The sequence below is a fragment of the Mugil cephalus genome, chromosome 11 (assembly GCF_022458985.1).
Source record: "Mugil cephalus isolate CIBA_MC_2020 chromosome 11, CIBA_Mcephalus_1.1, whole genome shotgun sequence".
In the NCBI taxonomy this organism is placed as follows: domain Eukaryota; kingdom Metazoa; phylum Chordata; class Actinopteri; order Mugiliformes; family Mugilidae; genus Mugil; species Mugil cephalus.
The window spans coordinates 22,337,407-22,360,418 of NC_061780.1; the positions used below are offsets into that span (position 1 = coordinate 22,337,407).

A 23,012-nucleotide genomic window follows, 5' to 3' on the forward strand; every position below is an offset into this window, starting at 1 on the left:
TCCTCCTGCTCCTCAGCATTTGCAGAACAATTGTGTATTCAGTCGGTCAGTTCAGTGTCGTGAATGATTCGTCAAACTATCAAAGGCGATTGTTATGCGGATGCGGGTGGTCTCCATTCACTTTGAACCAAGCGCTCTCCTGTCACGGCAGGTCACAGAGGAAGTCAAATTCACATCTAGGACGTGTGAATGGAAATAAGAGCATCCAGGTTAGAAATGCTGTGTATTTTGTGTTCATCGCAACAAATGCAACCAGAATGCAAATGATTAGCCAGGGAGTCTACGTGTGCATAAGAGTAACAAAAAGAGCTTGATGTGTAAAAAAATAAATAAAGTGTTTATTCATCTGTATTCCACTGCAGTCCACTGTATTAACTTTCTAATGAATAAAACCCAGCACCATTGATTGAGCAGTTATACTGTAGAGCCGGTGTTCTAATATCAGACACGTTGTTTTCTCAGTTTGTGTGGATGCTGTCAGTCCTGTGTGGCTCCGATGTGTGCTGGGGTTTTGTCTATGACCGACCGAAGCGCTCAGGAGAGGACGGGACTTCAGCCAGGACAGAGTGTGAGTACATTCAGAGGACACATGTGAACTTCTTGACCCTGAGAGGGCGACATTTACACAGCTGATGTCTCAGGGCGATTACTCCCTTGGTGACATATGATTTCTAGAATTTCATTCTAGGGGCCACACTACAGGATGTGTCATTTCTTTTTTCTGTGTTTCCAAAGACTAAAAGTTTAATCAACTTCTGATCAATATGCTACAATGAGAAAATATCTGTGTTGCTGTTTAATCTGCCAACTATTTTAACTTAGAATGAACCTCTATTTAATCCATAACTTGAACAGAGCTGCTCTAGGTGGCTTAGTAACATGCATGAGGGCTTCATTACTTGATTAATTCATCTATTTTGAATAGCACTGACTAACTAAAATATAAATTATGAACTATTTTAAACATTATGTTTAAGGGGCTTTTTGCTGACAATTGTGCTAAATGCTACAGTGATTTTTTGGGGGGGAAGTTTTGTAGTTTTGGAAGAGACATTGAAAAACCACTGCAGCTCTTATTAAAGTTACATATTCGTTGCTTTATATTTTGTATTAGATATAAAGAGTTTGCATCCACACTACTAAAGAAAAGCCACTGTTTAGAATCGTGTAAAGTTTGATCTCTAAATCGCGACAGATGAGGGATCCTTTAGTTTAGCTGGGCTTGCAGATTGACTGGGTGATTTCAGGTCAAGTGAAAAAGTTTTGGCCATATACAGCAGGTATACACAGTGTCTTATGGGGCCAGTTGTTCAAATGTAATCTGATCGGATTTTGATTATCGGGTTGGGTCACATTTTGAAAATGGGTTGTTCAAAGGGGAGAGAAGGATTCTGAAATCGGATTAGATCACGTGATCCAGTTCTAGTTTTAATCTGAATCAGTTTCAGAACTTTTCAGTTGGATTTGGATAACTTCAAAAAACTGGCATAAGACTAAAACGGATTACCTGATCCTGAATAGTATTGGGGGAAAAAAAAATACAAAAACGGATAACAATCTCCTCTTGTCTCCACAGTCTCTAATATATATGGTCACATCTGGTCAAAAAATCAATGGTACTGACCAAAATGCTAAACAGTAGTCTATAAACCAGTGAGATAACTGTCACTGTGTCCGTTCCATATGTTTATTTAGCTGATTTATTCATGCACATGTTGTCACTAAATACAGTGGATTCATTGGCTCTGGAGAGTAGCTGACCAAACACCATAAATAAAGACAAATACATAATAAAACTGTCAGTTGCAGCCGCGTATGACCATCACCGCGAGTAAAACCTAGTACAAAATGGATGAGAATAATTCAAATGTGTGTGTGTTTTTTTTAAGGAACATTAAACCTGGGTGAAAGCTTTTCAGAGCTGTGTTTTACACACACACACACACATGCTCACACTAACTCAAACACGCACAAGAAATTACACACTTTACTTTGGCTGCCAAAGTGGCTCAGCCTGAGCAGTGTGAAGTGTATTTTGGACACGCATTGGCGCGTCATGGCCAAGTGTAGGCTGGCCATACCATAAAGCTACGCTCCACGTCCAAGATACAAGCGCGGGACAGCTTCTGAGTTTTGTTTTAGAGCGGGGTAAGTTTTCAACTAACGAGAACGACAAGTGTAGCCATCGCTCCGTTAAACAACGCGCAGTTAGAGGAGGAGGAGGAGTCCGGCTGCAGAGGAATTTCTCCTGCTCAGTTTATTTGCTGGGTTAGTTTCTATATGAAGTGTCTGCCAGGGCATTTGAAATGAGCGTGCGATGGTGGTTGGGGTTACAACGGATCACTGTGACCCTGTGAGGTCGGGACTGGGCAGCCCGAGAGAGAAATTTGTGTTGCTCAAACCTTGAGTCAATATTAAGGGAGCATTGGAGCTCCTTTTTCTGCCTCGAGCTCTGTCTGCACAGGTTCTTGTGTTGTAAACTGTTACAGAGGGTGATGGCTGCAGTCGTTTCTGTAATTACCTGCTGCATATTTGTTACATTATGCACAAGAGAAGAAGTTAAAAATGTATTTGTGAACACTGTGCTTGAGGACTTGGAATGAACCGTCTGTCCTCTATCTTAACAGCTTTTATTACATACGCTCGAGTGTCTTTTGCAGTATCCATTGTCTCTAAAGTTGTAACTATTTTAGCCAATGTAGTCAAATGTACTGTTTCCCGTCCTGGTCCTAATTCTGTTACATGTCAGGAAACAACTAGTTTGTTTGTTAATGAAGGAGAAACAGGTTCAGACACAACAGTTCTCCAAGTTCTCTTCCCTTGTGTCCCGTCATCAACAAATCAAAACATGCTCACGGTTCAAAGGAAACGTCAAAGCACAATTTGTCCAATAGATCTTTATCACTACAAATGTCACAGTCCTGAAACATTTTAGTCACTCAGCTTCTAGTGAAAAGGTGTTGAAAATATGACTTAACGCTGTATTAGACGCTTGGCAGTAAGTTTACTAGGAACAATCTTTGTTGTTGAAGTCACGACTCAGCGGTTTAGTTTCTCCTCTGACATGTAACGACAAGAATCACTGTTGAAAGTAATAAGTCTTTAGTGATGTGAGGTTTGATTTAGACACTAAACACTTAGCAGTAATAGCCTTGTCGCCATGGTTACGATAACAGATATACAGCTAAGGTAAGACTCATGTTCACCCACAGTGTTTTGTTGGCCTATCCATTAACTCCATCTTCCTCCAGGCGTCATCCTTGGAGCTATATCTTCCTAGAGAGGTCGCCGTCACTTTAAGTTGTCGCTTGTCGTTTTGCGGCATCTGCTAAAGCAACTTGCACTGCTTCACGTGAGCACTGCAGGTTCCATGGAAATAAAATGTCACGGCAAAACTGCACAATGGGCCGATGTTTTTTAATAGGACAAGATAAGATGTGGTGGTTATTACCCAGTGACATTACTGGACCACATTTACCTTTCGGCATTTTGTAAAGTTATTTATGTCCATCCAAAAGCATTTTTTTTTAAAAAAAGGTGAATTGGGCTTGTCGAGTTTCTTGAGGACATTTCATCCAAGTAGTTTCTTCAGTTCTGAAGGACTGGTCTGGAGTCTGAATTCTGGATTTTGCAACAACATGTAGAGAGTACGTGACATCACAGCAAGCAGAAGTCTCCATGGTTACAGCCACTGAGTGGCAAAAAGTGACAGTTGAACATTGAGATTAGCAGCATTAGTTTGAACCATAGGCTTTAATAGCTTCTAAATCGTAAAATTTATTTTGGGATCCTTTTTCGAGGTTCAGAATTCAATGGGTGACGTCACGATGGATTTGTCCTTAGTAAGTAAAGTCAATAGTACAAAACCGTAGGAAATCAGGCCCAAATAAATATCAGGAGAACAGATTTCTGTCCACATGTCAATGTTCGTTGACCATTTGTTCTTATCGAGTCTAATTGTCTTTAATTTGATCTGATAATCCACATTTTTACCGGTCTCCCTGTATTTACTGATACATTTCACCATGTTTTTGCCACTCAGACAGTGATGTCACTGCATACCTTCTATCCTCATGTGCATTTTTCAAAATTAATGCTTTCTGTTTATTATATAAGTGTGTTTAAACATATCCACTACTATATAATGTTACTCGTAAAGTCACACAAAAAGCAACAATAAAAAATAAAACAGTTATCTCAAGCGACCAATTAAATAATCTCACAGAAAAGCAATGCCATAGATAGCAATGCTATCTATTCTTAAAAAAAAAATCCTATCTGGTTAAAAAGTCCAAATATTTTCTATAGTTCTTAGCTTGACATGATATCACACAAGACTCAAGGCTAGAAAACTCTATGCAATGATAATAAAGACTTGACGTTTGACCTGCAGCCCTCGGACCAGCAGAGAGTCATATAGCTGTTGATTTATTGAAGCTTTACCATGTTCAGGCATGAACAAACACAAGTACACAGCTGTGCCAACTGGCTGGACAACTTAAACATCGCATTTAAGTTCCTTCGTGCAACGTACATATGCACAGTCACTTGTGGGTGCACGTGTCCACACTGACAAAAAAAAAAAAAAAAACTCACGTTGGCATCCAAAGCTTCTCCCTGCAAGGAAGGTTGTTTTCTCACAAGCCAGTGCACAAAGAGCATGCTGTTAGGAGCGTAGTAATAAGTTCACCCTGCCTCACATTTACTCACTCTCACATCTCCAGGATGTCTTCAGTTAGGCCTGTGAGGTGGTGGGCAACAGTCCTTTGGATTTTAACTGGACACAAGCTCTACAGGGTCTTAGGTAACCACAGACACACAGTTAAAAGTTTCATTATTAGATACATTAAAATATTAACCCATTGGGTTAATGAGAACTTAATTAAACAGAATTAAACAGTGGGATAAGGTTCCCAAGATTCAGGTTCCAGTTAAGAGGAGCCGGACACTTGCCCAATTCAGTCCTAATACTTGGTACAGACAATAATTTAACACCTTGCGATCTCAAGCTATAGCAGTCAAAGAGCAAATATGAGAAAAGAGCTTGACTGGCACAGTCTTATAGATGCATTTGTTTTATTTTGGTCCATATGTCTGGATATTTATAGAAGGAGACAAGCTCTAGTTTCCTTCCTCGAGTTGTAACAAAGGTTTTGACCTGTTAGAAAACATCACTACTGTAGTTTTGTCAGGATTTAAAAGCAATTTTAGGTCTGGATGGTGTTAAAAACAGTCTGTGATTTGGTAAGGGCCTCCATGATGGAGAGAGCAGCACAGTCTAACATATAAATATAGTTTATCTTATTTCTAATTCTGTCATGGAGAATCTAAGCTGTTGTTCATTTCAAAGACATTTGAAAAGTGCAGCTTTTAAGGGTTAGACTACTGACCATTAATTCAAACAGGTTTTGGATTCTTGTTATTGCACCCACGAAAAAACCCTCAAATGTCTTCCCAGCCATGTGTGGAAATTAAAAAAGCTTCTCAGGGAAAACAGAGATCGTCCCACCTCTCGAACAGTAACATTCGTTGTGACTGAAAGTGACATAAAAGACAGTAAATCATCTTTAATGAAGCATAATTTCGCTCCTCTCGCCCTCAGCTCGCTCTGCTCCTCAGTACGTGCCGACCTCCGGCTCCTGCAGAAACAGGTGCTTTGAGCTGGTCGAGTTGGAGCCTCCGAACTGTCGCTGCGACAACCTGTGTAAGACGTACAACAGCTGCTGCTCTGACTTTGACCAGCTCTGCCTCAGGACAGGTACTCCACCACCACCACCACCACCACCACCCCCGTCTCAGACACTGTCTTTGTCTCAAACATGTGTTACGCTCACTATCTGAACGTTGAATAAGTATTGTGATTTCAATCTGGCTCGTACTGTGAGCTGGACGTTGTGCCGCGATCTGAAGAACTAAAATGACTCCCAGATTCTTGGCAGCGTGTTGCATTTCAGAGGAAAGGGACTCAAGGTTGCTCTGATGGTGCAGGTCCAAAGAGGCCAAATAAAACAGTCTCCTTTTTGTCGTTAAGCCTGAGGAAATCCTTGGAGATCTGGTATTTAATATCTATCAGGTGGTCCGGGATGTAGTTCCAACATTTTTCTTAATATTTCTGAGAGTATTGGAGTGTAGGTGCTGCACAATTTACAAAATTGTGTGTGTTAAATGTCATAAAAACAGTCAGAACCAGCTGCTGAGGATACTTTCTCTATTTTTCTGTTTGAGAACTATGTTCAGATGCATCTTGTGTAGCTGAGGTTATTATTGAGCTTATTATTGTTGCTTTGGGAGCCTGAGGTCACAGGTCTGAATCCTGTCTGTGTCTGTGGCTCCTTGCACGGCTGCCCACTGCAGGTGTGCTCGCTTCGGTGGGTTCAGTTTGGGTTAATTGTGGCTGAGGCTGATTCGACCAAAGGCTCATAAGTTCACATCCTCCCTCCGAGTTCATGGCACCTAACAACCAATTTTCTGCCGTTACTTGTGGATAAGTCAAATGCAGAGAATGAATTTCCTCACCTGGGATCAATATCATATAAATGATTTGTTATTATTTAAGTCTGTGAAGGTTCTCAGTCATCCAGGCCATGGTACATATCCAAAATATTATTATTAACACGCAGCACCTTTAGGAACTGATTTAAAGATTTGGGAACGAATCCCGTCTCATCCATGTCTGAGGTGCCTTTAGTAACTCACAAAGAGAAAAGTTAAAAGGTTTGTGCTTTGTCTCTCTATCATGTTATCCATAATTAATATACAACACAGGGTGAGTTTTGGTGAGTTTAGTGTTTAACCTCTTATCAAAAAACAAAACAAAACACCTATTTAGGATGTACTCAAAGTAAACTGAATGCTGTTCATGAACATTATGGAGCTCATGCATGATCTTTGTCTATTTTGAAAGAGGAAAGTTCTTCTTGAGTAATCAAAGTTGGCACACCGTTAAAAAATAAGAAGTTATTGGGTTCACCTGAATTGTTTTGTTTAGAAAAAATGTGCTGGTTGAATCCTATAATGACTTTTATCAATGAAATCAGAAGAAAATAACGTTGGTTCCAAAAGCTACCGCTCTCCCATGTACGATGCAGCAGAATGTTAACCTCCTGGGACCTGAGCTTTTTTTTTTGGTTTACATTTTTAATTTCTCTAATGTATTTGGGATCAGTAGGACCTAAGACGTATATCATCTCTAAACAGGAAGTAGTAGTTTTTGAAAACAGTGGACACTGGGATTTTTTCATTGTTTGTATTATGATAAAGTTACCATGACAAAATATAAAACAAAATATAAAACTGTTTATTTTAATTCCTGAATGTGGCTGAGCAAACGAGCACTTGCTAATTAGTGACGCTGTAGCTGCTATTGATAAAATTTATTAAAGTTGTGGGTCATATCAAACTAGAAACCTTAATAAGCATAAATATAAGTAAAGTTAAGTTTTTTTAGAATTTGATGAGGTTTTGTTCTTCGTCCGCTTTTTTCCTGAGAATGAATCCGATGAAACGCCCTCTATCATGTTTTTACCGAGTAGTGTATTGACCCTTTGCTACGACTAAAGTGTCCACTAATGAGGACAACGGGTTTAAATGCAAGCTGCAATAAAACCTACAATTTAATGTCCCCATATGAGGACTCAGGGTCTCAGGAGGTTAAAGAGTTGTGTGGGTTTTCTCTTTGTGGTCTTTTCTAAGTTTGCCTCAGTTGTGAATTTAAGTTTGGATTATTATCTGTCTGTCAGTCTTAGTCCTGTGATGGACTGACTGAGGATTCAGCCTCTATGACTCTTTAAGGATAAAATGGGTCTAGCTAATAGATGGACTGATGTACTTGTCCAATGCCGCTACTTTCTAGTTGTACAACTGTCCTGATGCATCAGTAAAATACTCACAGGAGATTTAATTCTGAGTGACATTGCTACTTTTACTTTTGTTCCACCACCACTACCGGTTCTAGTCTATTAACTTCGTCTAGATCTTTTCATCCAGACCCAGGTCTAATGGCAATCCATTAAAATCCTAGCAACGAATAATGATGTTCATCAAAGGTCTAATCAACAAACATTTCTTGAGGATTAAGTTTAAACTCTTGCTTTAATCAAAGGGAATAAATGACCCTGATTGTACATTGACGTGGAAACTATGTCGCACACTTCATGACCTCAACAGGTTTCCTACTCTTCTAGCAAGCCCCACACACAACACGTATTGCCCTATCTCTAAGTTGTTGCGTCAACATTTCCCAAAGCTAATTCCAACGTTGGTGGTCTGATTTTATGTTCTCTCCTTCTGCTTGGTGGTCTTTGGCTCACCGCTGCCTCACCGCTGTAATCCTACCTGTGCCAGCGAACGATGACACACTTAATGTTTCTATTAATTACCCTCATAGCGTAAAATCCTACTTGGATCTTTTATCTGTCTCGAGTAATATTGAAAATGCAACATAAATGATCATTTCCTGTTCCCTTGCTGCAGCTTGCTCGTTATTCAGCTAAACCAGAGTCACATTAACGTATCGGCTTTCATTGCCCAGCGCTTGTGGTTTCAGCACAAATCTGCAGTCGAGCACGAGCGAAGGTTTTTGGAGGCTGTAGCTTCCCTCTCTGGTCTTGTATAAGGATGTTTTATTGTTTAAAGCCAAACTCCTTCTTGTGTTCTTCTTGTTTATAGCCAGGGGTTATGAGTGCAGCAAGGATCGCTGTGGGGAGACTCGTAACGAACAGCACGCCTGCCACTGCTCCGAGGACTGTTTAGCCAGAGGAGACTGTTGTACCAACTATAGGAAGCTGTGTAAAGGTTTGCAATTATTTAAATCCCTATCATACTCTATATGCTTTAAATGCTCAGGACTTTGGGTACCCATTTATTTATTATTAGATCCCCATTAGCTGCTAGAACTTACTCTTCCTGGGGTCTCACCATTGTCATAAACCAAACAATGCAGCAAACATAAAATACATTCCTGATACAATTAATACTCTCACTCTACTGTTTCTCATTCACTCCTTTTAATCATGTTCCTTCAGGAGACACTTCGTGGCTGCAGGATGAGTGTGAAGAAATCAGATCTGCTGAGTGTCCTGCTGGGTATGTTTAAATCTTAGCTGTAAGGGTAAGAAGGTTGACCGTGTTTGATCCGAGCATCTTTCTCTCACGTTGCTTGTCCAGGTTTGTGCGTCCACCACTCATCATCCTGTCAATGGATGGATTCAGAGCTTCGTACGTGAAGAGAGGGAGCGGCATCATTCCCAACATCGAGAAACTCAGTAAGACCTGAAAGGGGATGATTTTGGAAGCGTCACTTTCTTTTTCCACTGCAGCTGTTCTGAAAATGACAATTGATGATGATGCTTAGAAGAAGTAAAGATGATGTTTTTTGATGCTTTTTGGGAAAACAAAGTGTATATAAAGAAGAATGAGAAATACTTCATTAAGCCACGTTGGGAAATTGGGTTTGTCACAGTTACTCCGACTGTACCGCAGTATAAATATACAAAAACAGAATTTTATATAAAAACTATTATAATATAAAGAATATATATATATATACTGTACATATTCACCCACCCCTAGGGATGTCTTGCACTTTTTTGACAATGTGACGTTTTCTTGAGGGGCGGGGCTTAACTCGAGGCAAAACATCTCAAACACCATAGCCTGTAAACGGTGGTGAGCATATTTCAATGGATTGTTTTGACTGGAATGAATGAGGAAAATGCATGTTTTAGAGAATATATTAATACACTCACTCCCTGAGACCATGAGTGTTATTTTAAAAAGTTGACTCTGACTGATTTGACTATATTCACCAACTCCTACGCTCTCGCTCACTGGATCAGATTTGACCAAAGGAGGACACAGAAGACAAGAATCCTCAGAATGATGACTCACTTCACGTAATTTCAATCACAATTTATTCTAACCCATAACGTTTTTCAGGCTGAAACTGATGATACATTTCATATTAATCTTAACTGATAAGAAGTGTAGGCATTGAGGCACTGTCTCACACCAAGCGTTTGTTTTAATCGCCAAAGCCAAATCAAAGTTTTCTATGACTGGTATTGGCTGGTATATGATAAAACTACATGTGAGTTTTACAAAAATACAGCAAGACGATATTGTCATGGTGGAAAGTGACAGTGTTCGCCTCAAGCTTCCCTCTGTTTTGCCTCCAGCTAACGTTGTGATGTCACAGTGACATAGGCCATGAAGGCGTCTGTCTGAACATACATGGAGCTCTATGGGGACTGACTTCTGGAGCCAGTCTAGCCTTTAAAGGAAATTCAGCGTTAGCTTAATTTTTTTAGCCTAGGAGGTTGATTTTTGGCAAAAAAAAAAAAAAAGGACAGTCGATGGTGGATGTTTGTGCCATTAATGGTCAGCTCTGAGCTAACATAGGAATTTGTTTTTTTCTTTGTCCTTTTCAGGAACATGTGGAACCCATGCTCCCTACATGAGGCCTGTTTACCCTTCCAAAACCTTCCCCAACCTCTACTCATTGGCTACAGTAGGTTATCATTTGCCATCGCCAGTTATTTTAGGGGGATACTGTTGTTTATATATTTATATATATGTAAATAACTGTGTCCCCACAAGTGTGAGAAAAAATCTCTGAGATGTCCCACAAAGATATCCGTCATGGTAAATTTGTTTATCTTATATGATGCAAGTTGTATGTAAGTAATAACGTCACAGAAAAGACTCAGACGAACACCTTTGATTTATGGAGTGAAAAGAGTGAAAACAATTTGATCTTTGTGCATGTCTCTAAAATACCTAACGTCTGGATGGCGATACACAAATAAATAATAAATCAATGGATGAGAGGGACATCACAACTTGTTCCAAGTGAATGGAAGTCATTAGTCATCAGAGGCTGTTGTAATGTGTTATAATGATGTCAGTGTTTATTTACGTACAGAGCTCAAAGCTGAGATCAGATCTAAAGAGCTGGTTGGGGACAAATGTTGAGGCGCATTTAAATGCCAGATGTGGACAATAGTACAATCAGATGTTAATGCAGCGTCTGAACGCGGCCTGAGAGCAGCTGTCTCATATGAATTTGTCAAATGCTAAATATTATCGGCCTGATAATAATAACGATCTGTCTCAGGGTCTCTACCCAGAGTCTCATGGTATTGTCGGGAACTCCATGTACGACCCAGTGTTTGATGCAACCTTCACCCTGAGGAGCAGAGAGAAGCTCAATCACCGCTGGTGGGGAGGTCAACCTGTAAGTACCCACAGGACCCAGGAAATCTTTTGAAGGCAGCTACAGACTCGAATCTACCGAACTGATTGACTTTATTATCCAGATGTTGCTATGCGTAGACCTTTGTTTCCTCCTATTATTGTTTGTGTCCAAGGTAACGTTCCTAATAAACTGCCTGTACTGTTTGTCTAGGTCTGGATCACAGCACTCAAACAGGGAGTGAAGGCCGCCACCTTCTTCTGGCCCGTGTAAGTCTGCTCACGCACGCACACGCAATCTTGCAGATTTGCAGATTTGAACTTGCAGGGTTGCAGATTGTAAATATTTCACAGATGTATTTTGTTTTGTATTTATTGCAACTGGACGTCAACAGTGACATTTTTAAGGTTGCGTTTTAGTATTAAAACTTGGTCTGTGTTTGGTGTGTTTCCATTGTTAAATGGAAAATCGGACACAGAAAAATCCCAGTTTATCGTTACACATCCAAAAACGCTAAAGAAAGGCAGCTGGACTTGTGGAGTTTCTTAAATTTCCGTCACTCGTGTATATCCAGTTGCCTTTGGATAAACCATGACCTGGATGACGGGTCACAGACATCAGGTGATTTATTTTAAAGTGTACCAACACCTCTTGTCTTTAGGCACGTACAGACTAAGCTGATATCAAATATCCACATATGGGAATATACTGATCAGATCTACTCATGCCCATAAATCAAGTCTTTACGAGGTTTGTTCGAGGTTTTGCTTTATTTTTCCTATTATTTGCAATAGCTAGATCGATATCTTCAACAGTTTACTGTTCAAGGCCACCTTCAAATGTTGTCTAAAAGCATCTTGGATGTGTTCACACCTGTGCTTTAAGCTGGCCAGATCTGAACAGATCCCTCAGGACAGCATGTTATGGTGCGATCCATTTACCTCCATTTAAGTTGGCACTGGGAATGAATCACGCCTGAGTCATCAGCGTTACAGAAGTCTGAAAACTAGACCTCGTCTGAATATAACTTGTTGTGTTCAATATTTACAATTGCAGTGAAATTAGTTAAAAAAAAAAGAAAAGTCTTGATACTAACTAGTATTATTGCTCTAATGTTAAACTAAATTTATTCTATTTAAGTTACACAAAATGTAAATCGAACAGATAACTTGAACCAACTCATGAGTTCTTTTACTAGAATTATTTACAGTGATGAAATCTACAAGACCACAGGAGGCAGAAATTTATTATTTAAATTTATTTATAAAAAAAAAAAAAAAAAAAAATTTAAATGTTTGTAAAGTAAAATGTAGAAAAAACTCTTAATCACAGTTTGCCACGATGGTATTTTGCACTGTTTTGGATTTACCAAGCTATTGTGCTTTTAGCCGTTGTTAGGGCAACATGGACTTGTAGTTCCCATATAACACATGAAAAAGTTAAATTGAACTAAAACGGTTATTTCAATACTGTCTGTATGACTGATTTAATGCAACAAAAACTAATCAGAAGTGCTAATAAACGGAATATTACAGGAGCTAATTACGGTTTATACACGGGGCGGCCATCTTGGTAACTTAACTCAGGGCTGGTGAGGGTCCTACGACTTTCTGAGGAGAAAATCCAACTTTGGAACTTGCAAATTCCAACTTCTGAGCACAAATGGAAACGCACCATTAGTTCCACATTACTTTATCAGCCTGACGTATCGTCACCTGACCTCATCTGGCGTTGTCTGCACATGGTCAGTAAGAGTGTAAACCAAACAGAGTTTAAATAAACACGCTCGCTGTTAATCTGTCGAAAATTATTTGCTGGGAAAAGTTGTGCATGCGGTCAGGGCATGTCTGTTCATGTTCCCGCTGCGCACGGAGACTGCCGCAGTAAACCTGTAACCCACGTGGAACACAAAGGAGCCCACATTTATCAGCACAGAGAAGGCTTTTACCGAGCTGGAGGTACATCGCAGCAGAGGGATGGCGCTGAGCTGTTTTCACAGCAATTTTGTGTAAATGGGCGTGTTTACACTAGGCAGGATCCCTCTGTGAACCAGGGTCGCAGACGTGCCACTCCATAAGACCGTGGGGGCCGGTGTATGGTTTACATTATGTTTCTTGCACTTGGCACACGCAAGAGAAGTGATGTAAACCAAGACAGGAATGTACATAAGACAGAGAGTGTGTCGACTTTTCTGTGTGGCTGAAAAAGCCTTTTTCATCAGTTCGGTGATACCGCTGTGGGAATAGGCATGATAATGGCGGACGAGGGATTGTTGGAAAATGACACGGTTGACGTCTACATTTTGTTCAGCTTTCTGGGAGGTCTGACCACAAGCAAACGAGAAGACTAGAAAGAAGAGAAGAAGAAAGAGAGGAGAGTGTATAAAGCACAGTGGGAGAAGCGTTACCACACCTTCTTGTCGCTTAACATCACCACCGTGTTTCATGAATCAAGCTGCGTTCAGGGCTCCGCGGTTGACAGCTGTGGACTGTATGACAGCCAGCAGCTTGGTTGGTGGCCACATCACACAAGCAGCCTTTGGCTTTTTGACATTTAAATTTGCTCTACTCTACAACTTTATGAGGCACTGAAAGTTAGAGCCAAAGAAACCACTAACAGAGGAGACAAATTTGGGCTGACAAACACCATGAATAGAGTTATAATGATTCCAGTTTCTGTGTTGTTATGAGACTCAGAGAAGATTAATGGATGATGTCTGCATGCGTGGCTCCTAGGGATGGATATCGGTAAGGTTTTATCTGATATCGGTACTTTTAAAGCGGTGCCGGTGCTTAAACGGTGCCCGAACTGGTGCCTAAAAAATGGAAAACATGCAAACTTTGTCCAAATACATTGCATTTTGTAGGGCATTTTGTGGAAGCTGAAGAAAATATTAATTTAAATACCATAAATACAACTAAGACTAAGAAATAACCTATATAAAAGGTCAATCAAGTTTCGGGTGGGTGTTACAGAGTTTATTCCTATTTAAACCTCAATTTCCCACTAGTTTATCAGAACTGAAGAAGCTACTCGGATGAGTGGCGAAACGTCTTCAAGAAATTCTACAGCTCCAGCTGACCTTATTCAACGCTTTTTTGGAATATAAAATAAAATTCACAACTAACTGTGATAATTATCCTAATAAAAACAGTGGTGTGGGGTCTCACAGGTTATTAAAGACGTTGTGATGAGGCCTCAGATTCGAGGTGTTACCTTTCTTGCAGAATATCTTCTTCAAGTGCTTGTTGCAGGTTGAAAATGCCGAGTTGGCACCTTTCGAGGTGAAGTAGGGTCAAACTTTTGACGGACGGTCATAGCTCTGCATTCGATGGTGGCAATTCGAGTAGGCATTTTAAAGATTCACTTCACGCAGGTGAAAAACTGACTGACATCACGTGTAGCATCGGCACAGCAATAAAGCTAAAGGGTGCTAATTAAAAATTCAGTGGCACCAACATCGGTTGTTTTTCAGTCTGGTTACTACCATTTGCACTAGTCAGCACCAGAGCCCTGGTGGTTCCCACTGTGAATCAAGAGGGGGCACTGTGATTTGTGGTGATTTGTTCATAATTCCAGGCAATATGTTACCGGAACTAGAATGACCACCACATAAATCCAGGTCATGGTTTAGCCAAAAAAAAAAAAAAAACGGTAAAGAAAAGCAGCTGGACTTTCTGGAAGATGTTTCATCCGAATATCTTCTTCAGTTCTAAAGTACTGGTGGGAAGGTGGGGTTTAAATAGGAACATCTGTGGGTGTTACACCACAAACCTCTCCACTAACTAATCATCCAGTCTGGTTTAAGGCTCGTCAGATGACCTGGCCTCCACATTTAACCAACCCAAACCCAGCTGAGGTACTTAGGGATGAGTTAGATCACAAAGACGCCAACAAGGGTTCAACGTGTGAGAAGATGTTTCCATTAGTGTTCCTGGTCGTCATCGAGAGAAACAGAGGTTACTAATAAAGAGTCTAAATTTAAAACATACTTTTTTTTTCTGTGCGCCATAAATCCAGGTGTGTTATTTCGTTGTTTTGACACCTCAGGTTTTGACTTGAATAAACTGGTGCGAGCACACATCTGGTTGGTTCTCCAGGCCTCTGACTTCACTCTAAGATTGAGCTCATTTTTTAGCCGGTGGTTCTCCTCAAGCATTATCCAACATGACATTTCAGTTATTTGTGCGTTCCAGCTCTATTCCTATGGAGAGGAGGATACTGACCATGCTGCAGTGGCTGCACCTCCCCGAGGGAGAGAGGTGAATTCAGTTTTATGGTGTTTTTGTTTTTGTTTTTTGTCTGTTTCACACCATACAATTCAAGATTCATGATCACTTTATTGTTCTCCGCAGAGAAATTATTTTGTACAATAAGAAACACATGTACAAACAAGGCATAGATACAAGAATAAAATAAAATAAGAATGAGGTACAAGTACAGTTTACAAAAAAATATGTAGTCCAATTTACATACAGTATACAGTAAATACAACTTTTAGCTAAAGTATCTCAACGTACGATTAGCTAAAGTGTCTAAAGGGTCTAGTGTGCAAATGTGCAACAGACAGTGCAGTCAATCAGTTTAGTTAGAGTTGTGTACCTTCTATTTTATCCTAAAAAGACCCTCTGCTTATGTGTGTGGCTCGTCTTCTCCTAATGTAATTTCTGAAGTCTTTCATTCTTACATGACTTCACCACTCAAGCTTTATTCGTTACTGTTCATTACTACTACTTACAACAATTATCCAAATCATCATATTCAGTGCCCTCTCTGACTCCTTCCTTCCTCTTTCAGGCCCTATGTTTACGCCATGCACTCTGAACAACCAGACACATATGGACACAAAATGGGGCCCATGAGCGCAGAGGTGAGTACTGTGTACCCAAAATTGTGCTTAAAGTACAACCCATGTTGTAGTTTCCCCCCGTGTGTGTGTCGTGATGACCGCAGCTCCCTTTGTGTGTTCCAGCTGAACAACCCTCTGAGGGTGATCGATAGAGTCGTCGGCCAACTGATGGACGGACTAAAGCAGATGAAACTGCACCGATGTGTCAACATCATCCTGGTTGGGGATCACGGTACAGACCCACAAACGACATAAATACATGAACGCGTGCAGGGGTTTAAATAGGTACATCTGAACTCACATAGTGTCTGTTAACTGGTTCCTCTCATACCTCTCTGATCGAAGCTTCTTTGTATGTCTGGATACCTGTTCCTCAGGTGAGACTGAGTGTGGGGTTCCCCAGGGCTCAGGTCTAGGCCCAACTCCTTTTAACCTCTACATGCTTCCCCTGGGGGAAATCAGTCATCAATCAGGAGGCACGGCATCAGTCTCCATAGTAATGCTGATGATGAAGTTGAACAATGTTTTTTTTAGATGCTTTAGATCTGGTCTTCTCTCACAATATCAGTCAGGTTTTTGAAAATGGCACAATACAATAGCTGCTGCTGCTGTTGCTCTTTGTTCTGGTCCACTTTGATTGGGAGCTGCTGTAAAAGAAAAAAGTAATTTCCCCTTGGGATTAATAAAGAAATTCTGATTCGGAGCCTCTGACTGATAATGGACCTTAGTTTAGTTTTAAACTTAAAACTCAAATCTCTACTAGTCCTCTTCTACGAGGCCTGTGGGCTAAAATTGCAATTGGGATGAAACTGCAAACTGTGAAACCTACATAGAAGACATTAAGTGCAATTTTTAAGTAAAAGCAACTCTTATTTCTAATTTGTCCACTAGAAGTCACCCTGTTTGAGTAAGAGTTAGGATAAGATAGTCCTTTAAGGTATCCCACAGTGTCCCTTGAGTGAGCCAGAGCAAATCAACAGAGGGCAGCAATGTGTTGAATTAAATTTTTTACATTGTCTTTATAGTATCTTTTGCATGAAAAAAAGGGAGAAATCTGGAGTTGTTGTTATTTATAGGTTATTATGCTCTTATGTTACTGTTGCAAATCACTTGAAATCAAATTTGACACCTCTGATCTACATGCAATGATCTCTCCAAACACATTAACCCCAGAAAAGATGGATCCATTGGTCCCTGACCTTTTTATCTGAAGTGCACACCAGCACACTTACCCTCCTCCTTGATGCACCCTCAGGTATGGAGGAGGCCCACTGTGATCGCACCGAGTTCCTCAGTAACTACGTGTCCAGTGTTGATGACATCATCCTCATCCCGGGGTCCCTGGGCAGAATACGTTCCAGATACCCCAACAACCCTAAATGTGAGAGAGATTGTGTTGTTTTTTCTGATGAATCTGATTCCTTGTTTTGTTTTCCTATGTTATTTACAGAGAGTTCTCTGTTTTCTGACATTTTGGTCTGTTTAATCACCTATAAACCAGCCTTCTTTTCACGTTGGACTCCATTGTGGGCATTATATCTTAAAATATGTTGTAGTTAAATAATAATAATCCTAAATCCAATGTTCATACTATTGTGTTTTTTTGCTTCAGATGACCCCAAGGCTGTTGTTGCAAATCTAACAGTAAGTACTTAGTTTCTATGAAAGGGAAAATGTCATCTGTGCAAAAAAAAAAAAAAAGACTAGTGATAAACACACCAATGATAATATTTTATGTTCTAGTGTAAGAAAGCGGACCAGCACTTTAAGCCGTACCTGAAGCAGCACCTGCCTAAGAGGCTGCACTACGCCAACAACCGACGCATTGAAGACATTCACCTGCTGGTGGAGAGGAAATGGCACGTTGCAAGGTACAGCTCAATTTAAAAAAATAAATAGGTAGAGATGGAATACTTCGTTATCCACAAACAATAGCCCACAAAAAGTTTGTTTTTCCATTCTTATCCCAGATCTCTATGACTTTTTTATTCTTAGTTAGATTTCCCAACTTTGACTCCGATGGGTGATCATCAGCATAATGAGATGACCTGAACAGCTTTTTTTATAGCCACACGAGTGTGGATACTTCAGGTCCTGCTGTCAGTAATAAGCAGACAAAAACAAGCACACGGCTGTGTTTTCGCAGCTATGTTTTAAACCTCACATTCACACACTTGCCTATCTATTAGTCGTTACTGGACAATTATTAATTTGTGAAAAATAGGTCTCTGTGGGCTGGTTATTGATAAAATAGCTCGATTTGATAACAGGTGGACAAAACGCTAATGGTAAAACAGAAGAAACTGGATGCAGAAAGTCAAGCTTATTTTAATGAAATACTTGCAGGCGAGACCAACGTTTGGACCCGGCCTTCTTCAGGGTGAAGAAGACCTCAGGGTCAAAACGTTTGCTGTTTTGACATTTTCTGCCATAAAGGGACGTAATGGTCTCTGACCTAAGTCCAGCAAATGTTGTCTTACTTCTTTCTCTGTTGTAAAGATTTGCCAAAAAGTACCTCACTAACTTCATGGCAATATCTTACTTAGTCTTCACATTCCCCCACGGCATGATGGGAAGTGTAGTAGCAAAACCATTGACTGTATATACCATGGACAAATCCACTGTGACGTCTCTCATTGGATTCGGAATATCGAAAATGAAGCCCAAAGTGGGCGGAGCCTGCTGTCGCCATGTTGGATGAGCTTTACTCCGCCCACACGCGGATAACTCATTTATGGACATGGGGGTCATAGACGTTGAGACCTGCCCACTCATCTCTAAGCTACCTGTTAGCTCAGCCTACCACCACGCACTCAAAGTGGGAATGCCCTTAATTATGCAGAATTTTAAACCTTTATAAAAAGAATAAAGGAATGAGTTCGAAAAAATCCCCAACAACAGCAAAAAAAGAAAGAAAGAAAAAGAACCTTGAGTGAAGCATCCTCCACTATTATTACATTTATTTTTTATTGTTTTTTACAGCACTTAGACACAGAACGTCCATCAACACAGCTCATGTCAGGGTTGTCAAACTCATTTTAGTTGAGGCACCACATATGTACAACCAGGGTAACCAGTGACTTAATGACACAATATCCTAATAAGTAATGTCCAGATGTTTTGCTTTTGTTTTATTCCAAAAAAAAGAACAAATACATTATGAAAATGTTTCAACTTAATGACATTTACTTTAAAAAGACATTTTTATAAACAACCAGACATTTTTTAAGAGAAAAGATTATTGCAATTGGCACATTGCTGCCAACTGCTGCTTAGTTCTGGGTCTCGGTGTTGAGTTATGTCCACAGCTCTTACTAAAACAGTCTGACTCCCAGGAGAAAAATTAGGAACAGGTTCCAATTTCACTGAAAAATGAAAAAGAGTCTTATATGTAATTTTTGCACGTTACAAATTTGTTTTTTGGATTTTAGGTGCCAATCAATGCATGTACACAAACCCTAGACAGTTTCATGTTTAAGGTAACTGATGATACTTATAATAGCCTCAAAAACAAGAAATACAACCAGCAGTTTGTAGGAATCAATCAGTTGGAAGAGAAGGTCATAGTTCATGTCAGATTATTTTTAAAGCACATTTAAAAACAACAAAGGTTGGTCAGAGAGCTGTGCAGAGTCATCAGGGGCTTCAGTTTATATTTCTAATTTAGATTGAATCTGATTCTGCTTCTGCTTTTGAGAAACTGTGTAGATTCACTTCACATCTTGCGTTACTTAAAAACACATTTGAAGTCGACGTGGACCGCTATCAACGCATCATTAACACGTTGCAGTCCTGAAAAGCTACACCAAGCACTGCCTCCAGTCCCTCGCGTTACAAAAACACTTCTTTTTTCCCCCTTAAAAGAGCAGCTGCTGAAATGTTAATGACATGCTAAAACGAACTGTGCCAGGCATTTGATGTAGAGCAGTAAAAAGTTACACTGCAGCCATTTAAGTGACAAAGTAAACCATGAAGTCATCCAAGACTGAAAGGGAAAACAAACCACCCGCTCTAAAGAGTGTGTGTGTGTGTACCTGTGTGTTCTTGACAGTAACAGCCACCTAGCGCGGAGCTATCGTGGTGTTTTGGTTGGTTGGACCGTGGGAGAGCTGCGTTCGTTCTGCAGGCAGCGCTGAAAGAAAGAGATCTTTGAGGTGTCAGTGCAGATAGGCAGACAGACTAATCACTGGCACCGAGCGCTAGAGCGCTCACACACTCTCTCACACACCAGTTAATGTCAGCGTAAATCCCAAAACCAACCAACTCTTCCCACCAAATGAAACTCTGGGCTTGTCTCATTTCCCCCTTCGGTCACTCATTTGCATTTTCATCGTGTTTGTGGCTTCACTCCCTAGAATTGCACACCTACACGTACACACATCACACACACACACAAATTAAGATGGATAACTAGACGCAGTGTTTTTATGGACACTTAATAAAAGGTGTCTTTTTTTCAATTAAAGGCATGTGGCTTGAGTTCTTTGGAGGGTTGGTTGACGAGGTGAAGTAGCTGAATACACTATCACACTGTAGCTCGACTATATTAATTATGGTTCCACCGTTCAGCGGTTTAAAGCTTGTCTGGAATAGTTTTGGGACAACGGCGAATCAGACTTGTGCACAAATACATTACATATCTAAAATGGTGCAGCAAGTAAATCACACACTAAATAAATCATCCTTAAAGAGGATGCAACAGTATATTTACTCAACAGTATATTTAAGGACTAATGTGTCACAATGGTTAGTACAGACATGTTCGTTAGATTAATTGGTGGTTACAGAAAATGAATGAATCAGTGAATATATCACAGTGTATGTATATTAAAATCTAACAATAGTTTTTGTGCAGTGGTATTAAGAAAGAAGAACAGCTACTTTAAGTCAACAGTAACTATACTTGTCATTCAGTCACATTTTGATCTGTGCTTCGTTAAAGGAAAGTTCCTGAAGGGAAGAGACACTGTGGCTTTGCTGGGGACCATGGATATGACAACAAGATCAATAGCATGCAGGTACTCTCAGCTCTATGCACAATCTTATCCATCATCCCATTCAGTTTATTATTATTATTATTATTATTATTATTATTACTAATAGCAGTACTAGTTTTAGTATCATTAGTCTGTTTAAAACCTTTTTACTACATACACTTCCTCCAAAACAGATCTTCATGTGCTTAGAAAAATCCCTTATGTGTCAGATTTTTGGCTCTTTTTGGCTTTAATTCAAAGTATTTCTTTCATGTGCTGTTACATGTCATGTGACCCGTGTCATCGACTTTCATTTTCAGACTATTTTCTTGGGGTATGGACCTACGTTTAAATTCAAGACTAAAGTTCCAGCCTTTGAAAACATTGAGCTTTATAACGTCATGTGTGGTAAGGGGTATTTCTGCGTTCCTATGTTCATTTGAATGGGTGTGTAAGCGTGGGAGTGCATGGGCATCAACATAAGACTGTAGTCAAATGTTTTTTTCATCAATGTTTTTCTTCTTTAAGCTGACTCCAAACTGATTTGTCACACTCTCAGATCTTCTGGGTCTAAAACCAGCTCCCAATAACGGGACCCACGGGAGTCTGAACCACCTGCTGAGGAGCCCCCCGTACAGACCCAGCATGCCAGAGGAGGTTTCCAGGCCAACGCCCTCTGGTCTTGGTCCTGCAGGAACGGACGACTTGGGCTGCACCTGTGACGAAAAGGTCAGCCATGATGACTCAGTGGCAGACCCGAGCACGGCATCATGTAGACTGCGAAGGAAACTAGAGTTGTTTTTTTGTTTTTTTTTTATGTTCATCACCTCAACTGTTCACAAAAACATCCTTCTCTTTGTCATTTTAGATGGTAACTGTGTAAAAGGAGTTGCATTGTTTTAACAGTTAACATAATAGAAATGTGGTCTCTTAGTGTAAATAATATGGTGCATGCCCCTGAACAGTGGGACTCTGTGCAATATTGCATGAATTATCATCTAATCAACTTAAATTACAATGAAAAAAGACTATTTAGACATTATAAAATACCATTGATCATAAATGTTGGATGTTTGAAAACGTGGCCAGTCAGCATGTTCTCCAACATCGCCTTTCATTTCCTGACCATCAGGGTTGCTCCCTAAATTACAGATCCCTTTAATCACTTAAGTAATTCTCCCAGGATAAATGAGACCCATCCTGCAACAAGGCAATGAGCTCAGACACCCACACAGGTTCCTAAAAAATTTTCTCCAGCTACGTAAAAGAAAACGGACAGAAACAGATTAAAATCCACATTGCAATTGTGGCAAATTCTCCAAAATGCTGAATGCAAACTGAGTGCAAGTGAAGCTAAAGTTGTAAGTGACACTGCTTCAACTTTAAAGGAAAAATGAATGAAGCCCAGTGTCACTTGGATGAAATGATGTTTTGAATTTGGTGGGAAAGATCACTGGGGCCTTAAAAAGCATTGAGACGTCCAGACTGTCAATTACTCTGTTTTTGTTATTTGTGGATCGCTGCGTACACATTTTGTATTGGAAAGCAACATGTTTTTAAAGCTCAGCTGAACTCCTGTGAGGAAAAGAATGTCCTCAGTTCAAAGGAGAAAACAAACTAATTCAAAAACTCCTTCTGCAGCCAAAATAGACAAAACATTTCCAAAATTGTCTCTGGAATTAAAATCATCAATACAGATCTGGAGACTCCGCATGTTCCAGGAATCTGAATATCTGCATGAAATCTTATTATTACGACCAGCATTTAGACTCGTTGTTGTCAGTGCAGATCTCCTCACCACAACAGGACTTTTTATATGTATTTGATTTTTAATGACAAAACACAGTAGTCTGCTCAACTCTGTAATGCTGTTTTACATTAAACCCTTCAGTCATTTTGAAAAACAGAGCACTAACCATTATTGAATCAATCTGACACTGGGAACCCTGGGATTAGCTTGATCCCTGGAGCAGATTATTGTGTTAACTAGTGACTC

The 23,012-nt window shown here is 40.0% G+C and overlaps 1 protein-coding gene across 5 annotated transcripts in view; it reads left to right on the forward strand.

The window, feature by feature from the left end:
* enpp2 (ectonucleotide pyrophosphatase/phosphodiesterase 2) overlaps window positions 1-23,012 on the forward strand; it is a 30,810-nt gene that overhangs the window by 297 nt on the left and 7,501 nt on the right. For 2 of the 5 annotated variants that reach the window (XM_047597766.1, XM_047597767.1), the window contains exons 2-18: window positions 463-568; window positions 5,603-5,758; window positions 8,668-8,793; window positions 9,024-9,084; window positions 9,166-9,263; window positions 10,428-10,507; window positions 11,114-11,233; window positions 11,405-11,460; window positions 15,388-15,453; window positions 15,989-16,061; window positions 16,164-16,272; window positions 17,296-17,421; window positions 17,653-17,684; window positions 17,784-17,911; window positions 20,983-21,058; window positions 21,337-21,424; window positions 21,576-21,745. In XM_047597766.1, the coding sequence (XP_047453722.1) occupies window positions 463-568; window positions 5,603-5,758; window positions 8,668-8,793; window positions 9,024-9,084; window positions 9,166-9,263; window positions 10,428-10,507; window positions 11,114-11,233; window positions 11,405-11,460; window positions 15,388-15,453; window positions 15,989-16,061; window positions 16,164-16,272; window positions 17,296-17,421; window positions 17,653-17,684; window positions 17,784-17,911; window positions 20,983-21,058; window positions 21,337-21,424; window positions 21,576-21,745 (1,671 nt within the window). Of the gene's footprint in view, window positions 1-462; window positions 569-5,602; window positions 5,759-8,667; window positions 8,794-9,023; window positions 9,085-9,165; window positions 9,264-10,427; window positions 10,508-11,113; window positions 11,234-11,404; window positions 11,461-15,387; window positions 15,454-15,988; window positions 16,273-17,295; window positions 17,422-17,652; window positions 17,685-17,783; window positions 17,912-20,982; window positions 21,059-21,336; window positions 21,425-21,575; window positions 21,746-23,012 lie in introns of all 5 variants that reach the window. The other 3 variants (XM_047597764.1, XM_047597765.1, XM_047597769.1) reach the window with 2 other exon arrangements.